Genomic DNA, 14,350 nt, shown 5'->3' with positions numbered 1-14,350 from the left:
CTGTCTGTCACTAATCTTCCTCCTTTGAAAATAACCACATCATTAAAAAGTGGAAAAAATAACCCTTAATCAGTAACCAGTCTTGGCTCTGTCACTGGAAGCTGTGGTTCAATTCATTCATCTTGCTGGACCAAGTGGCACAAAGCAGAAGTCCACAAACACAGACAACGCTGACAGCCACAGGGTGCACCTTTACCTCTCTGAATAAAAATCAAAGTAGCACCAGCCTCTCCAGTGCAGCTGGAGACACAGCTGCAGACACCCCACGTGCCCCAACAGCGTGACCAGGGATGTGACCACCTTGGCAGAGCCACAGCAAGACTGAACTGCACAGAGGGGCAGAGATATGTCTGCTGTTACAAGCAATTTCAAATTTGCAATTTCATATACCCAAAGAGACATCTGTCCAGAGATCAAGCACTGTCTGCAGCCATTGTAGCCCTGCACACTTCCAATTCAGACCTGCTTTGGAAAGCCATCCTGGAAATAACTTGGCCAAGAAAGCCCTATTACACTTTATTCCTGACTTAATGATAAACAATGTTACTCAATGAAGCCAGGGACAGAACATGTTTTGCAGAAAAGCTGAGGCAGCAAAAGAGACTGTGTGTAAGGACGATGAAGAAAAGCAAGAAAGAAGCCACTGATCCCCCCAAAATAATGGAGGAAGATTCTGCCAAGCCTGTTTCAGGCACGAACTGAACAGAATCAAAGCCAAGGATGACTATAAAAGGAGGTGGCCACATCCAAAGGGTAATTAACCATTAGAGTGTAAACAATGACACTAATAACGTTTTCCTCTGAGTGTACAGCAGATACCTGCCCAGGGGCCTGCAGCAGCAGCAGCATGGGATAGGGCTATCTCCTGAGCAGATCTCACCACACTGGTAGCTGCAGGTAAGTCACACCCCACACATGAGCCGGCCCAAACATCACTGCCAGCAGCAGAAACAGCAACAACTCTGACCCATAAACTTCCACTGCTCTCTTCAAACCTTCTCATTCCCAGGCCAGCAACTCTCGTGCTTCTCCCTGCATTCCATCTATATGGATGGAATACCTACTTCTTATTACTTAGAACTGGAAGCTTGCTGAGGATCAGACCACAGCCTGCCCCCACTACCACCTTTTATGCTTTTAAGTTTGGTGATCATTATTTTTTCTTAACAGGACGAGATGATAAGAAGCCCATCTAATTCTTATGAGCCACTAATGCCAGATATGGCTGAACTGGTCAAGATAAACAGCTTTTTTACCAGAAATAAACCCTACCAAAATGAACTTGAGGGAAAGATGACACTAGAAAGTGCCTGGATAGGCTGGGCCTGACAGTTTGCTGGAGAGGGATTTACAGTGACACAGAGTGACAGGACAAGGGGGAATGGCCACAACCTGTGAGTAGGTTTAGATTAAATGTGAGGAAGAAATTCTTCCACGTGAAAGTAGTGAGGCCCTCGTACAGGTAGCCCAGAGATGCTGTGGCTGCCCCTGGATCCCTGAAAGTGCCCAAGGTCAGGTTGGATGAAGCTCTGAGCAATCTCATTGACCAGAAGGTGTCCCTCCCATGGCAGGGCATTGGAACTACACTGTCTTTAAGGCTCCTTCGAACCCAAACCATTCTGTGATTCTATAAAGAAGTTATCCACTAACACAACCAACCCCACAGATGGTGTCACAGGTGCCCTGTGCCTAGGACAGGCCACTCCCAGCTCCTGCCATTTCAGTAGAACAGGTTAGTCACCCTCTGCCCTCACAAAGGAGAGGCAGCAACTGGGGCAAGTTTTCCCTATTAAAATAATTCCAGAAAAAGCCTGGAAGGGCCTTGCTAAAGCTACCCCAAGAGTCTTCAGGAGATAGAACTTCCCTTCAGCCATAGTACAACCTCACTGAGTTAGCAGAGTTTAAGACAAAGCAGAGCAGTTTTAACCTCAGCACTGAGCTGTCCATACATTTCCTGTCCCAGGGGATCCAGATCCTTTAACTCTGGTCATAGAAACGAAGCAGCAATGGATGCAATTCCCATACAGTGACTCTGCTGACAGATAGTCAAAAGGTCAACTCCCACCTCTGTACTGCTCTTAATGAAGGGAGAATGGAAAGAAGTCTGAGTGATCCATGGTTCATTACTTCACTCAGCCCCAACTGCTTGTGCACTGAGAAATGAACAGACAAAGAGAGAAGGAAAGAGAGGAATTGGGAAATAACCTTTACTTGGGAATGCTGCATGGAAAGGTAAAAAGGAGGAGACTAAGAACAACAACAAAGCAAAATTAGTAACTGCTTGTGATGGAAGCCAGAAATAATAATTCTCATTAGCAAAGATTCATGTTTTAAAGAACATTTTCTGAAATCAAAACCAAATTGATTGAAAAAAAAAAAACAAAACAAAAATTGAGAGAGAATTAAATTGTATGTGCTTGATAGCTTAAGAAATATTTGAAACAAAGCAAGCAGAGATCACCAAAGTTTCCTCCATACAAAGTACCATTACCAAGCAAAGGAACTTTAAGCCTTTACAGAGAGAGGCTGCAATGCTGACCCTGCACTCCCTGACAAAACTTACAGCAATCAATCCCTGCACAGGGAAAGGGGCAGGCCCAACTGGAGCCCATATGGGCAAAACCCCCACCTAAACCACGGCACACAATGGCATATCTGAACAAACCAGAGTAATAATCACACTGGCTCTTTATGGCAAGCTTCAAATCAAACAGCAGCAGGAGAAGTCTGCTGGAAGCCCATGGGCAGCCTGTGCTGCTGGGGACCTGGGGACACACTCTTTAGCCCAACTGCTCCACTCTTCTTCAGCTTCAGCACCGCAGCAAAAAGCAAACAGGCGTCTGACCTACATTCATGTCTGAGAAAGTACACTACCTCTTATCTGGGATCATTATCATCCAGAAGTGTTAAATACTCACTAATCAAATATTCACTAGCAAAATATACAGCAGAAATTATGATATAGACCAAACTTCTGTTATCAACATGCTTGCAGGTATTTGCTGTCTTTGGCTAGTTTCTACTACCATCTTCCAGGGTACTGAAGTTTTTCAGGATCCATATGTACATATGAACCACCCTGAAAGGTTAAAATTTAGGAAGCAGATTGGACTATTTTGAGTAATTCCTACATCCTGAAGCATTTCTATCAAGTTCAGGAGTTATCCACATACAGATATTAAACAAAGAGTGTATTGATGAGAGAACACAAAGTTTCAGTCTCCAAGATAACTGGGTAACAGCATCCCTGTTTCACTCAGTGGAGATAAGTTTTCCTTAGGGTTTGGATGGAAAAGCAGTGCAAGAGAAAGCTTTGGCACTGCAGCACCCCAACTGCCAGAAATGCACCTAACAGCAAGGTTTGAGGGAGGCAGGAGGAGGAAGTGGGAGAGAAGGGGTGTGATCTCATCCAGATCCCCAGTGGACAGAAATCCACTCACACACAGAGGACTTCAGACCACTTCCAGAAGCCTCAGGAGAGGATAGACTCTCATACTTGCTTATATGCACACATTTAAATGATAAACCACATTCTCTTTAAATCTGGCTCTTTTAATCAGCACCAATTGTTTCAGCCAGCAAGGAACTGCTGGCATTACCAAAACTTTGCAAATTCTCACAAAGAACAATTACCCACAAATATCTCCTTATGTCAGAGAACAAGCAAAAAACCCACAAACTGAAACCAGGTCATCAGATTTGTCCCCTTTTCAGCCTTACTTTTGTGCTCCTCTATGTATTATCAAATTGCTCACAAGCAAGATATCGGATAAACACAGCACCCATTTTTCAGACATGAAGTTTCTAAATCCATGAAATGAAAAACAGATTCAAACTGTGCAAAATGAAACTTGGCTATTCTAATTTATATATGTATGTTCTATTCATTACAGCTTAAGCTGTAACCAGAACGAAGCAGAACTAGAGAACAACATGTACAGTGCAAAGAGTGAATACTAAAACCTCAACAGCTAGAAAGTGTGAGTTTGGTTTGATTTAAATAAAATTAACTGGCTTGTTGCTTGTTTCGGTTTGGTTGTTGATGTTGTTTGGGTTTAAGTCCATGGGATTCTTTAAAAGCAACAAACATTTAAGGGGGGGGATTACAAATCTCATTTTCTGCAGAAGTTTTTATTTACCAATGGGAACGGATGGGATAATCCCACTTTGCTAGTCGAAATAAAAAGATGCCTCTTACACAAAACCACAACCTTCTGAAAATGAGGTGGCATTCAGCGTGTAAGTCCCACTACCTAACAACACCATTTTTCCAAAAGAAACAAAATTTCTAATAAAAAATTAAGTTTGAATTTGCACTTAAAACTTTTACTGCTTTTTTTGAATTCCTACTAAAATTGAAATCAGAATTTTTGAACACTAACAGGGCAATAAATTTATATTGTGCTTATTTATTTATTACTTATTTTCTCTTATTTATTTCTTTATTTCTTCTTATATCCACACTCAAAACCATGACCTGAGGAAGGTTCATGCTTCAGACACCAGGTACTACAAACTTATGCTTCCAAGAGGTTTCCAAACCTTTCTGTGATGAATCCAGCTTCCTAAACATTGTGAACACACTGTGAGAGGACTGCCAACCAGAATCAAGGGGAACCTGACTTGTTTTACTGCTGTTATTTAGAAATCTGCGGGCAGTCACCACATGAGCCAGAACAGTAGGAAGTCTGAACAGGTGCTTGGGGAAAACCAAACAACAAAGTAATATCAGGGCAAGGGGAGGAACTATTAAAAGGGTGATAACCACTCTGCTCCTCACCCTTCTTGTGAGGCAACAGCAGGTTTCTATCTTTCCATCAACAATGGGAGGGAGAAGTGATGAACCCACTCCTCCAAAACAAGTGGAACATGGAAGCTTCAAGCAGGGCTGAGGATGAGAGCCTCCCTGCACACTCAGCACTGCAGGCACTTCAGGGGCTGAAAAAGAAACTGGCAGTTTCCAGTGTGCTGAGATACTACTGTGCAGGAAATTAGCTCTTCACTTTTTCCTAAAGAATACCACACCAAAAGGCATTCCATCCTCTGGCTTGGATGCAACACTTGAATTGCTCCACCCAACCCAACACTTCTGGTGTCTCACATGCAAAAGTCAATGCTTGAATATATAAAAGGAGTCCCAGTGCATTACTTCTGATGAGTGTCTGAAGGTTAAAGCAAATTACTCTGTTATTTTATTGTATAATTATTTTACAGTAAAGCTGTTTTTTCCTGAAGAGCTCAGCAGTGGGATGTGCTATCTCCAGCAGCATCCACAGCTGTCCCAATTACCGCACGTGACCAACAGAACAAGTTCTCTACCAAGAACTCACTCAAACCTTTTCTTACCAACCCTTCCTACCCCAGTGGCCAACTCTATGAGGAGGAGGAGGATAGGAAAACACAGGGGAAGCCTCCAGGACTAGAGATACACTACCCTTTTCCTGTGATTCAGCCACCAACAGTGCTCCCAAAACTCTCCCCTCCCTGATGCCACTCATGTGGTGTCCCTTCCACCTGCAGCCTTGCTCTTCACCCAGAACCCCAGCAGCACCTCAGCCCCACAGAGACAGCAGGGGTGCTGCTGGAAAAGCCATTCATTCACCTGTGGATTGTGCAGCTCCATCACTGCCAAGCCTACAACCAGTCCAGGCAATGAGTCGGGACAACTTAGCACAACCCCTCTGCTCTGGTTGTGCCAGAGACAGCAGTGAAGGCACCCAGCCAGGACCAGCCTGTCCTTGAGAGGGAAAGAAGTGAAACACAAGGTGACTTTTCTCCCAACTTCTCTTTGCCATTTTTCCAAAGAACTGTGTGAGATAAATCTTAATGATAACCACAAAGAGTCAGCACGTCAATTTTAACAAGTGCTTTACCATCCTTCAGTAGAGGCAAGACACACTGCTGAAATTCCTCTGGGCTCCATCAATGCTTTTGGACACAAAAGAGATGGATGCACACTCCGGCCATCTTTATCTCTGTCACACATTTAATCACTGCTACAAAGCTACTGTGAGCAGCCACACTGGAACCAGATTTCTAATGTAACAAGAACAGAGCACTTCATCAGCTGGCACCTGCTCCAACACATGGCAGCACCTTCCCCTGTCCTTGGCACTGAGGTCAGGAGCACCCACTCAGATCAGCCAAAGCAATGCCTGTGCTCCTAGCCAGGACTGCAGTGGGGCTCCAAACTTTCCACCTCACAGTTTTCCTCAGCATGGCACCACAGCTCTGCAGCCATGACAAACTCCCCTGTGTTACCATTTTTCACCAGATGGCTCTGTGCAGACAGACCAAAACATAGGTCATGTTTTTTTGGTATTAAAAGTGGTTTTCACCTAAACTGTTGAGGTTTTTAACTCCTAGGACAACCTCCTGCCTGATTTCTTCTTTCTGATGCTTCTATTCCCTTTGCCTTTCTAAATGCCAGAGCAAATAACTGAAAAGCAATAAAAATACTATACATAAACTGTCAGTTAGAGGCAAGAAAAGCAGAAGTATATTCCAAGCAAGAGCACTGAAAATTGACCATCGTCCATAACACCAATTTCTGAGCTACAAATATATTTTTAATACAATCTCAATTATATCTTAGAGAATACTGTTTTTTCTTGAGGCTCAAATAGCTTGTTGAGCATATTTAGAGTTAATCTCTTGAGTTAGCTACAGATTTGTTCAGTTAACTTAGGGAAATTTTTAAAAAACCCCACTTAATAATTGTTGTACATCCCACAGTTTAACCCCACTTCTGGGAACAAGAGTAATAAGGCATAACAAGAAGCTGCTACATTGCAAGAGGCAATGAACAAATCCATGACTTCATGCAGAATATGCTGCTCTGAAGTCAAAGGTAACTGCTATAGCATCAAACTGAGCCACTATCATTGATTTTCATTTTCCCAAGGCTTGAGAAGGAGTTGTAACAGTAAAACTTGAATCACTACCCTCAACAACCTAAGATTCATTAGGGGAAAAAGGTTCAAGTAAAGTTGTGGGAGACACACTCTTTCAAAAGAAATCACCAGCACATATAGTCATTTAGCAGAGTCTGAGAAGCAGCATCCAGCCCAAAAAAACACCTGCAAAAGCCAATTTAATTGCTACTATTGCCGGACCTACAACTGCAAACAGTATATTAACCAGGACATTGCTTCAACAACTTCTCTCCTGCTCAAGTTTTAAAAGTAAGTTCTAAATTTGGAAAGCAGAAATTATACAGAGGTTTCTGTCATTACATCCAGTAAAATATAATTTTCAAAACTGTCCAATCTTCAAGAAAATACCTCTGGTTTTGCTATTTGCAAACAGGCAGGTTCAGCTTCAGAACATGAACCGCAAAGGCATCAGTCATTCAAATTTCGCAGGGCACACCAGGTATCTTCCAGAGAAACCAAGTCATTTCCTGTACCACAACGTACACAAACAGATATTTCACACCTAATCAGCAATCAGAAAACATACAATAAAACAAGGAGAGGAAGGGCCATCTCAGACAAATATATGCTATGATAAAACGCTTCCAGGATTCAACCTGCTGTGCAGGAGAGCTCTGGATGCTACAGACTGTACAAAACCCTCAGAATGAGCTGCTCTCACACCCTCACATACCGCAGGTCCTGCTATGACATCTCCTAACACCCCCCCACTCACACCTCCACCATGACCAAGTGGCAATGCAGCATCATCACACTGTGAAAGAATGAAGTCATTAAGGACCTTAAAAATTTATGGTCAAGCAATAACACAGGCAAGGACGGGGCCCTCATGGTGGAAATTCCCATTCTTCTGGACACTCACCATGGCTGAAGTCCTTTAGGGGTAAGTTTAGAGCTATTTGAAACAGGAATGCCCCTCAGTACAAGGCCTGGTGGGTGCCATCAGGCTGCACAGCAAGGCAAGATCCACCTATGGGCTCTTTTCTGTGAAATAATGAATAATAATTTACCATCTTCCAAACAGTGTAAATCCTAGTGGCAAAGGGGGATGTGTGCCAGATCACAGGCATGGGGACAGTAGCACACAAAGACCCCATTCTCTCCAGATGCACAGAGCAGATGATGCTTAAAAGAATCACTGAGAGCCGAACAGAATTCATCTCCTCACCAGGAAGATGTCAATTGACCAAGGATATTTATAGTCCCTGCTAAAACAAACCACTGCCGTATCTACTGTATCTCAGGGATATGTTATCAGTAGTTAGTTACACCTCAGATCAACAGTCTGTAGTAGGAGATTCTTTCAGAAATGTTTACAGGAGTAGTGAGGATCACGTGGCTTTAGTTCCTACATTTTATTTTTAGCAGAGAGAGAAATGGCACCAGACATCAGTTAATAGACCAAGCACCACAGTAACTCTCACACAGGCAACACCAACACTTTATAATGAAAGTACCCTCCCACAGTTGCAGATCAGAACACAACTCAAGGTCATAATGGATTAATTCCAGAGAGGACTCTGCTGGCCTTCAGTACTTCTAGCACAGTGCACACAGTGTGATTCTGATAAAGCAAAAACCTTCCTGGAGCCTTACTCACATGCCTCACTCATTCCTCACACCCAGCCTCTGGAAGCAGCAATTCTTAGGGATAAAACATCTGGCTCTAAATTTCCCTGTACCTCACTTCCTCACTGTCATTACCCGAACATCACAGTCCTGCATCGTGGGAATGGACAACAAGGAAATGATAATGAAAGCAACACTGAGCCTCATGCAAGCCTCTGCACATCCTGAAGTCTGAAACCATCAGGGTCTCATGGAGAAAACAGCTTGAGAATGCAAAATGTATATATACACAGCAGGAGTGGCCCAGATGTACCTGAATCCAGGAACTCTGCTTCCTCGAACAATCAACTCTGCAAACCGAATTATTCAAACATAGTTCGTGTGTACTAACTAAAAACCAACAAGCTAACAAACTGAAGTAATAAGGCATCAAAAGTTACATGAAAAGAGCAAATTTTCCACTATAGTTCTGCAAGAAAAAAAGTCCACCTTGCTCCTATTCCTCAGCATCTAAATTCAAGCAATATCTAAATTCAAGCAATATCTATGGCACTCAGACTTTCTGGCTGCACCCACCCTCCCCAGCACTGGAGTCTGGACTCACTTACATAATCCTGCCCAAGGCCTCTGCAACTTGGAAATGCCAGGAGGGCACTACAGACAAACCCACATCAGGATGGAAAAGAACAGATACCCAAGAACAACCACCCATCTAAATTTAAATGGCCATGGCCCACTATATGTACAAGGCAGCAAGGCAGCAGCTTCCAGCAGTCACTGTATAACCATCTCTGGAGAACAAGACCCAAGAATTGATGCTATTATTTCCTTCTCCACAACATAAAATCTGTCAGGAGCTGCTGGAAACTTCAGACACCCTTAAGGGAAGATTAAGGTGGCACTTAAAATAGTTTTGGTTTGGAATATGCACATCTCTCTTTACAACTGAATGGTACCTGAGCAACCTCCCCGGTTTGGGGAAATGTCTGAGAGCAGCAGGTGCCAGGGCTATTAACAAATCCTCATGCAAAACAATACCTGCCACCACCCCTCCTGCCCAGAGGCATTACTTAAATGCTGGACTTTGCATCTCACTTAAGACTACACCAAATTCTGGCCCTTCTGCTCCAAGCACTCTTGACATTTGTGCCTTTTCAAGGCAAGAATCAATTCTTACAAGGGGCAGACACAGACATCGGAGATACACACACACACTTCCCTCTTGGCAAAACAGGAAGTTTGAGCAGCAGTGGCACACTCAGAGCCATGAGTTTCAACAATAAAAGCTCTGAGACAGTCATGCTGTAAGGTGGAAGAGCCCCAACAACAAGCAGCATAAAGCTGATACCTGTTAAGAGTAGCCCAGCTATGACAAACAGCTGTCAGGAATCCCAGGGATTCGTGATGCTTTTTTTGGGATGGGTTTTTGTTTTAAGTTTTAGCAAGTTCTCAAAAAAAAAAAAAAATTATTCCAGTTACCAAACACAGATGAGACTGGCATTAAACACCTAAATTAATACATGACCTGAAGAGCAAACCTGGATATTTCTAGCTACTCTGTCATGTTCAACCATTAAAAGACTTAAATTGCCTCAGAGGTAACTTTGGCACTTGGCCCTGTCTTTTCCCATTCCACAAGCAGTGGGGCTAAAGTGAAGGACCACTCAGACAACATACATTTACTTGCTGAAGAAAGAATGCAAGACTTAGGCAAAGCAGGACCCCAGGCTGCCTAAAAAATGCTTTTCTTCTTTGCATTTTTCTTAGGAAAGCAGCTGCGCTTTCAAGTCACCAGAACAACCCAGCAAGGCTAACTACAGCACACAGGTAAGGCAGTTTCACTGAAAAGTCAACCCTCGTTGCATATTCAAATAACAGGCTCCGTCACTAGGACGGTTCTGTCACTCTACCAGCTGCAGTTCTGTGGAGCACGTCGCAAAGGCAACTGTTGTGAAAGTACCTCTGCAAGCTTGTTTACAAAGTGAGACCCTCCCACAACTGCATCACCGAGCACATGTCTGCGAGAGATCCCCGCTTTCCTCTGCAAAACAAAGCTGAAGAGATGCACAAACCTCAGACCCACAGCAGCCTCTCACCACCAGAGACTGAGGGATTCTTCCCAAGGAACGCTGAAGAGTATAAACTGTTCCACAAACAAATTAAGCTGCTGTCAGCATCCTCCTGAAATCGCCCCTTGCACAGGCACTCTGTGACAAGGGCTGCCCACCTCCCAGAGCACGCAGCAGGAACACTGAGTGTTCCCAAAGGAACACAATCCTGCCTCCCAAGCACTGCACGCACCAGCACGATCTGTCCGGCATCAGCAGCTCTACTGAAATTAGAGAGTGAGATGGTTTCGGTATTAGTTCTATCAAACGAGCTAATCTTCAAACCCTGCAAATCATCAATACTTTAAGTCCAGAGTATCCTCCAGCAGGGAACCTTGAGGTTGAAAAACATATTGAAGAAATATACAAGAAAAACCCAAAACAACCGAAAACTGAAGGAAATATACATATATGGCTGCAAATAAAAGGTTACACTGAGAAACATCTCTTATTCTTGGATTCAAAAGCAAATTACACATAAAAATTACTAAATGCATCTATCTCCTTTCAGAACTCCTACTACAGTTCCATCAGTTCTATTTCTTATTAATTATATTATAATGAAAGGAATTTGTGAGTGTTAAGAGGAATTAAAACATACAAACAAAAAAGTCCGCCTGAATAAGAGGCAAGGTTTGCCGCCCGTGAGGTCTGTCAGGCCATGACACGGCCTCTCCCCGGCCACCGCCAAGGTCTCACAGCTCGGGAACCTCAGGCCTGGCCAGACAAAGAGCCTCTGACAGCGTTCAGCCGGAGCGGCAGGAGATGGGAACGCTCCCTCCTGCCCTCCTCATCTACACTGCGCTCAAAAAAACCCCTTCCAACGGGGAAAAAACTCCACCGAACTCCGCAGCGAGTCGCTGGGCAGAAGGATGATGCCTCTTATTCCTGACGGGAGAAAAAGCGGCGGGGGGAGCGCGGGCGGCCGCGCCGGGACGCAGGTGCGCGGTGAGCGCGGTGACAGCCCGCGCTGGCCCCGGCAGGCTCCCCTCGCTCGGTAAGATGGCTCCCATCCTCCGGGGTGCCGGGGCGAGGGAGGCAGCGCGGCCGGCCCGGCCCGGCCCGGCCCTGCCGCACGGCAAAATGGCAGCGGCCACGGCCCCCCCGCCCGCGCCCCGACGGTGCTTACGAGTTGCAGGGCGGCCGAGGACTCCGGCTGCTCCCCGGGGCCGCCGTCCGGCACGGACTCGGCCGGCTGCAGGCGGCTGTCGGGGCCCCGCTGCGGAGCCAAGCGGCCGCGGCTCCGCGGGCCGGGCTCTGTCGCCGCCTCCTCGTCGTCGTCGTCGTCGTCCTCCTCCTCTTCCTCGTAGTCGTCGTCGTCGTAGTCGTCGTCGTCCTCCTCCTCCTCCTCCGGAGTCTCGGCGCCCTCCTCCTCCTCCTCCAGTGCCTCCTCTCCACCGTCCCGCAGGAGCAGGGGGAAGGCCCGGGCCCCGCGGGGCACCTCGGCCGCAGGGTCCTGCGCCGCGGGCAGGCGGGGGCCCGGCGAGCCAGGGTCGGGCAGGGCCTCAGCGCCGTCGGCGGCACCGCCGAGGTACTCGGCGTTGATCATGGAAGCCAAGTCCTGCAGCCGGCGCAGCGGGATGTAGCAGGACGACGGGTCCTGGCCGTAGCCGGGCTTGGCGGCCGCCAGCTGCATGGCGGGCGGCTCGGGGCCGCGGGCCTCGCCGAAGGGGCCGCCTTTGGGCTCGGCGGCCGACAGCGAGGTGCCGAAGGGGACGAGGCAGCTGCGGCGGCTCACTTCGCAGGCCTGCTCCATGCCGGGCGGCGGGCATCCACCTGCGGGCACAGCACAATGGGGTCAGCCCAGCCTGCACCGCAAAATGGCAGCCGCACCCGGGGGCCGCGTTGGGCTCCGCCGGCCCCGCTCCGCCACCGCCGGATTACAGGCCCCAGGCCGCGGCCCGGCCACCCCGGCTCGGCTCGGCAAGGCCGGCGCCGGGGTCGCGCGCCCTGCTGAGCGCTGCCGCAGGGCCGCCGCTCACCTGCGGGTGCCGCGGGCGGCTCGGCGCCTGCCCCCGGAGCGGGCGGATGGGGAGACGCGCCGACCCGGCCCGGCCAGGCCCCGCCGCCGCTCCGCCGCCTCCCTCCTCCTCCCTCCCCCGCATGCGCGCGCCCGACGCCGCCGCCGCCATCCCGCGAGGGCGCGCGCCCGCCCGGCGCGCCCCCGCTCTTGGGGTTCGGCGGCCGCGGCCAATCAGCGCGCGCGCGCCCGCGCGGGCCTGGCCCCCCCCTTCCACCCCCCCGCACGAGCACCCCCCCCCTCGACGGCCCCCCCACCCCCATCTCGGGAAGGGGAGGTGGGGAGGGGGCGCTCAGTGCTGCCCCCCCCCGGCGCGCCCCGGCCTGCCCCGCTCCCCGCATCCCCCCACCCGGCACCGCGGCCTCGGGGCCGCCGCCCGCACATCCATCGCAGGCGCAGGCAGGGGGCACCGGGCAGGATGGGACGGGGCGGCCCCGCAGTGTCTCCCCTGCCGCTCCCCCCCCTCCTCCCCCCCCACGCCGGGCAGGCCGCGGGCCTGCGAACGGCGGCGGAGCGGCCGCCAACAAAATGGAGTCGGCCAGGCCCTGCGCCCCGGCTTGGCACCCGGGCGGCGCCGGCCCCCGTGCACCGCTCGACACCGCTCCCGGCCCCGGTGCCCGCGGGCGGTCAGCGGGGGCGGGTGGCGCGGGTCGCCGCCCGCCCCCGCTGGGCTCGGGTTACCCCCTGCCATTGTCCGCAGCGCCCCGCGGGCCGGCCCGGCGCCCCCGCCGCGCTCCCCCGCCGCCCTCCCGCGCACCGGCGGGCCGGGCCGTCGCCCTCCGCGGGGCCGCCGTGCAGCGCCGTGCGAGCCTTGTCGAGCCTCGCCCGCCGGGGAGCGGCGCTGGGTGCCCGCGGCCTGGCTGTCCTCGCCGGGCTCCGCCGCTCCCGGACAGCCGCGCTCCCACCCGCCCTCCCGCCGCCGAGCGGCGCGCACCGGCCCCGCTCCCGCCCGTTCCGCCGGGACGGGCTGCCACCGCCGCCCCCCGCAACCGGCCCGCGGCGGGCGGCGGCTCCGTCGCTACCTCCGATGCGGGCCGGGGTCTCCGCCGCCAGCCGCACGGGTCCGGGCGCCGCGCCGCCGCCGCACCGGCACGGCTGGGCAGGCACGGGGCGGGGGGCAGCCGGGGCAGCGCGGGGATGTGGCACCGGGGCGGTGCTGCCCGGGCCGCGCGGGGGGCAGGGCCGGGCTGCCGCCCCCCGGGGTGCCGCCGCGGGGCTCGACGCGGCGCTGCCCGGGCGGACCCGCTCCCCCCGCCCGCCGCTGCCCTTTGTTTCGCCCCCCCCCTCCGCTCCGACGTCCCGGCCGTGCGGGAGCCCCCGGCCGTGCTGGCGCCGCGCTCCCCCCTCCGGGCTGGGCCCCGGAGCAGCCGCTCTGCACACCCAGGCAGGGAGCGCCCGCTGCCCGGGCCTCGCTGCCCCGCAGGCGCAGCTTTTCCCCGCTAAAACACTGTTCTGGAGCGTCTGCGGGCTGGCACCCCAGCGGGGCACTGAGGACTTGCCTCCTCCCTGCCTGCACACCTTGGCAGCCCCACTGAGGGCATCTGGCTTCCTGGTGCCCCTGCGGTCTTGCCCAAGCACTCTCTCTGCCCTGTCTGTGGCTGGTGATGGACCAACCATTTCTCCCAGCATCTGCTCCTGAGGAGCCACACCAAGGTTCCCAACCCATTGCCACCCCATTGGTGTGCTGCAACCACAGAGAGACTGCCATGTTCAGCTCA

At 50.7% G+C, this 14,350-nt stretch overlaps 1 protein-coding gene across 2 annotated transcripts in view; it reads right to left on the bottom strand.

Annotated features, from left to right (window-relative positions):
• NSD1 (nuclear receptor binding SET domain protein 1) overlaps nucleotides 1-12,724 on the bottom strand; it is a 60,383-nt gene extending 47,659 nt beyond the window's left edge. The window contains exons 1-2 of one of the 2 annotated variants that reach the window (XM_050979804.1): nucleotides 12,595-12,724; nucleotides 11,742-12,388 (exon numbers count right to left, since the gene is read on the bottom strand). In XM_050979804.1, the coding sequence (XP_050835761.1) occupies nucleotides 11,742-12,368 (627 nt within the window). In that variant the 5' untranslated portion in view covers nucleotides 12,369-12,388; nucleotides 12,595-12,724. Of the gene's footprint in view, nucleotides 1-11,741; nucleotides 12,546-12,594 lie in introns of those variants that run through there. The other variant, XM_050979805.1, reaches the window with a different exon arrangement.
• Nucleotides 12,725-14,350: the final 1,626 nt, after the last annotated feature.

Source organism: Serinus canaria, chromosome 13, assembly GCF_022539315.1.
Source record: "Serinus canaria isolate serCan28SL12 chromosome 13, serCan2020, whole genome shotgun sequence".
NCBI lineage: Eukaryota > Metazoa > Chordata > Aves > Passeriformes > Fringillidae > Serinus > Serinus canaria.
This window is presented reverse-complemented; position numbering and strand designations above follow the sequence as displayed.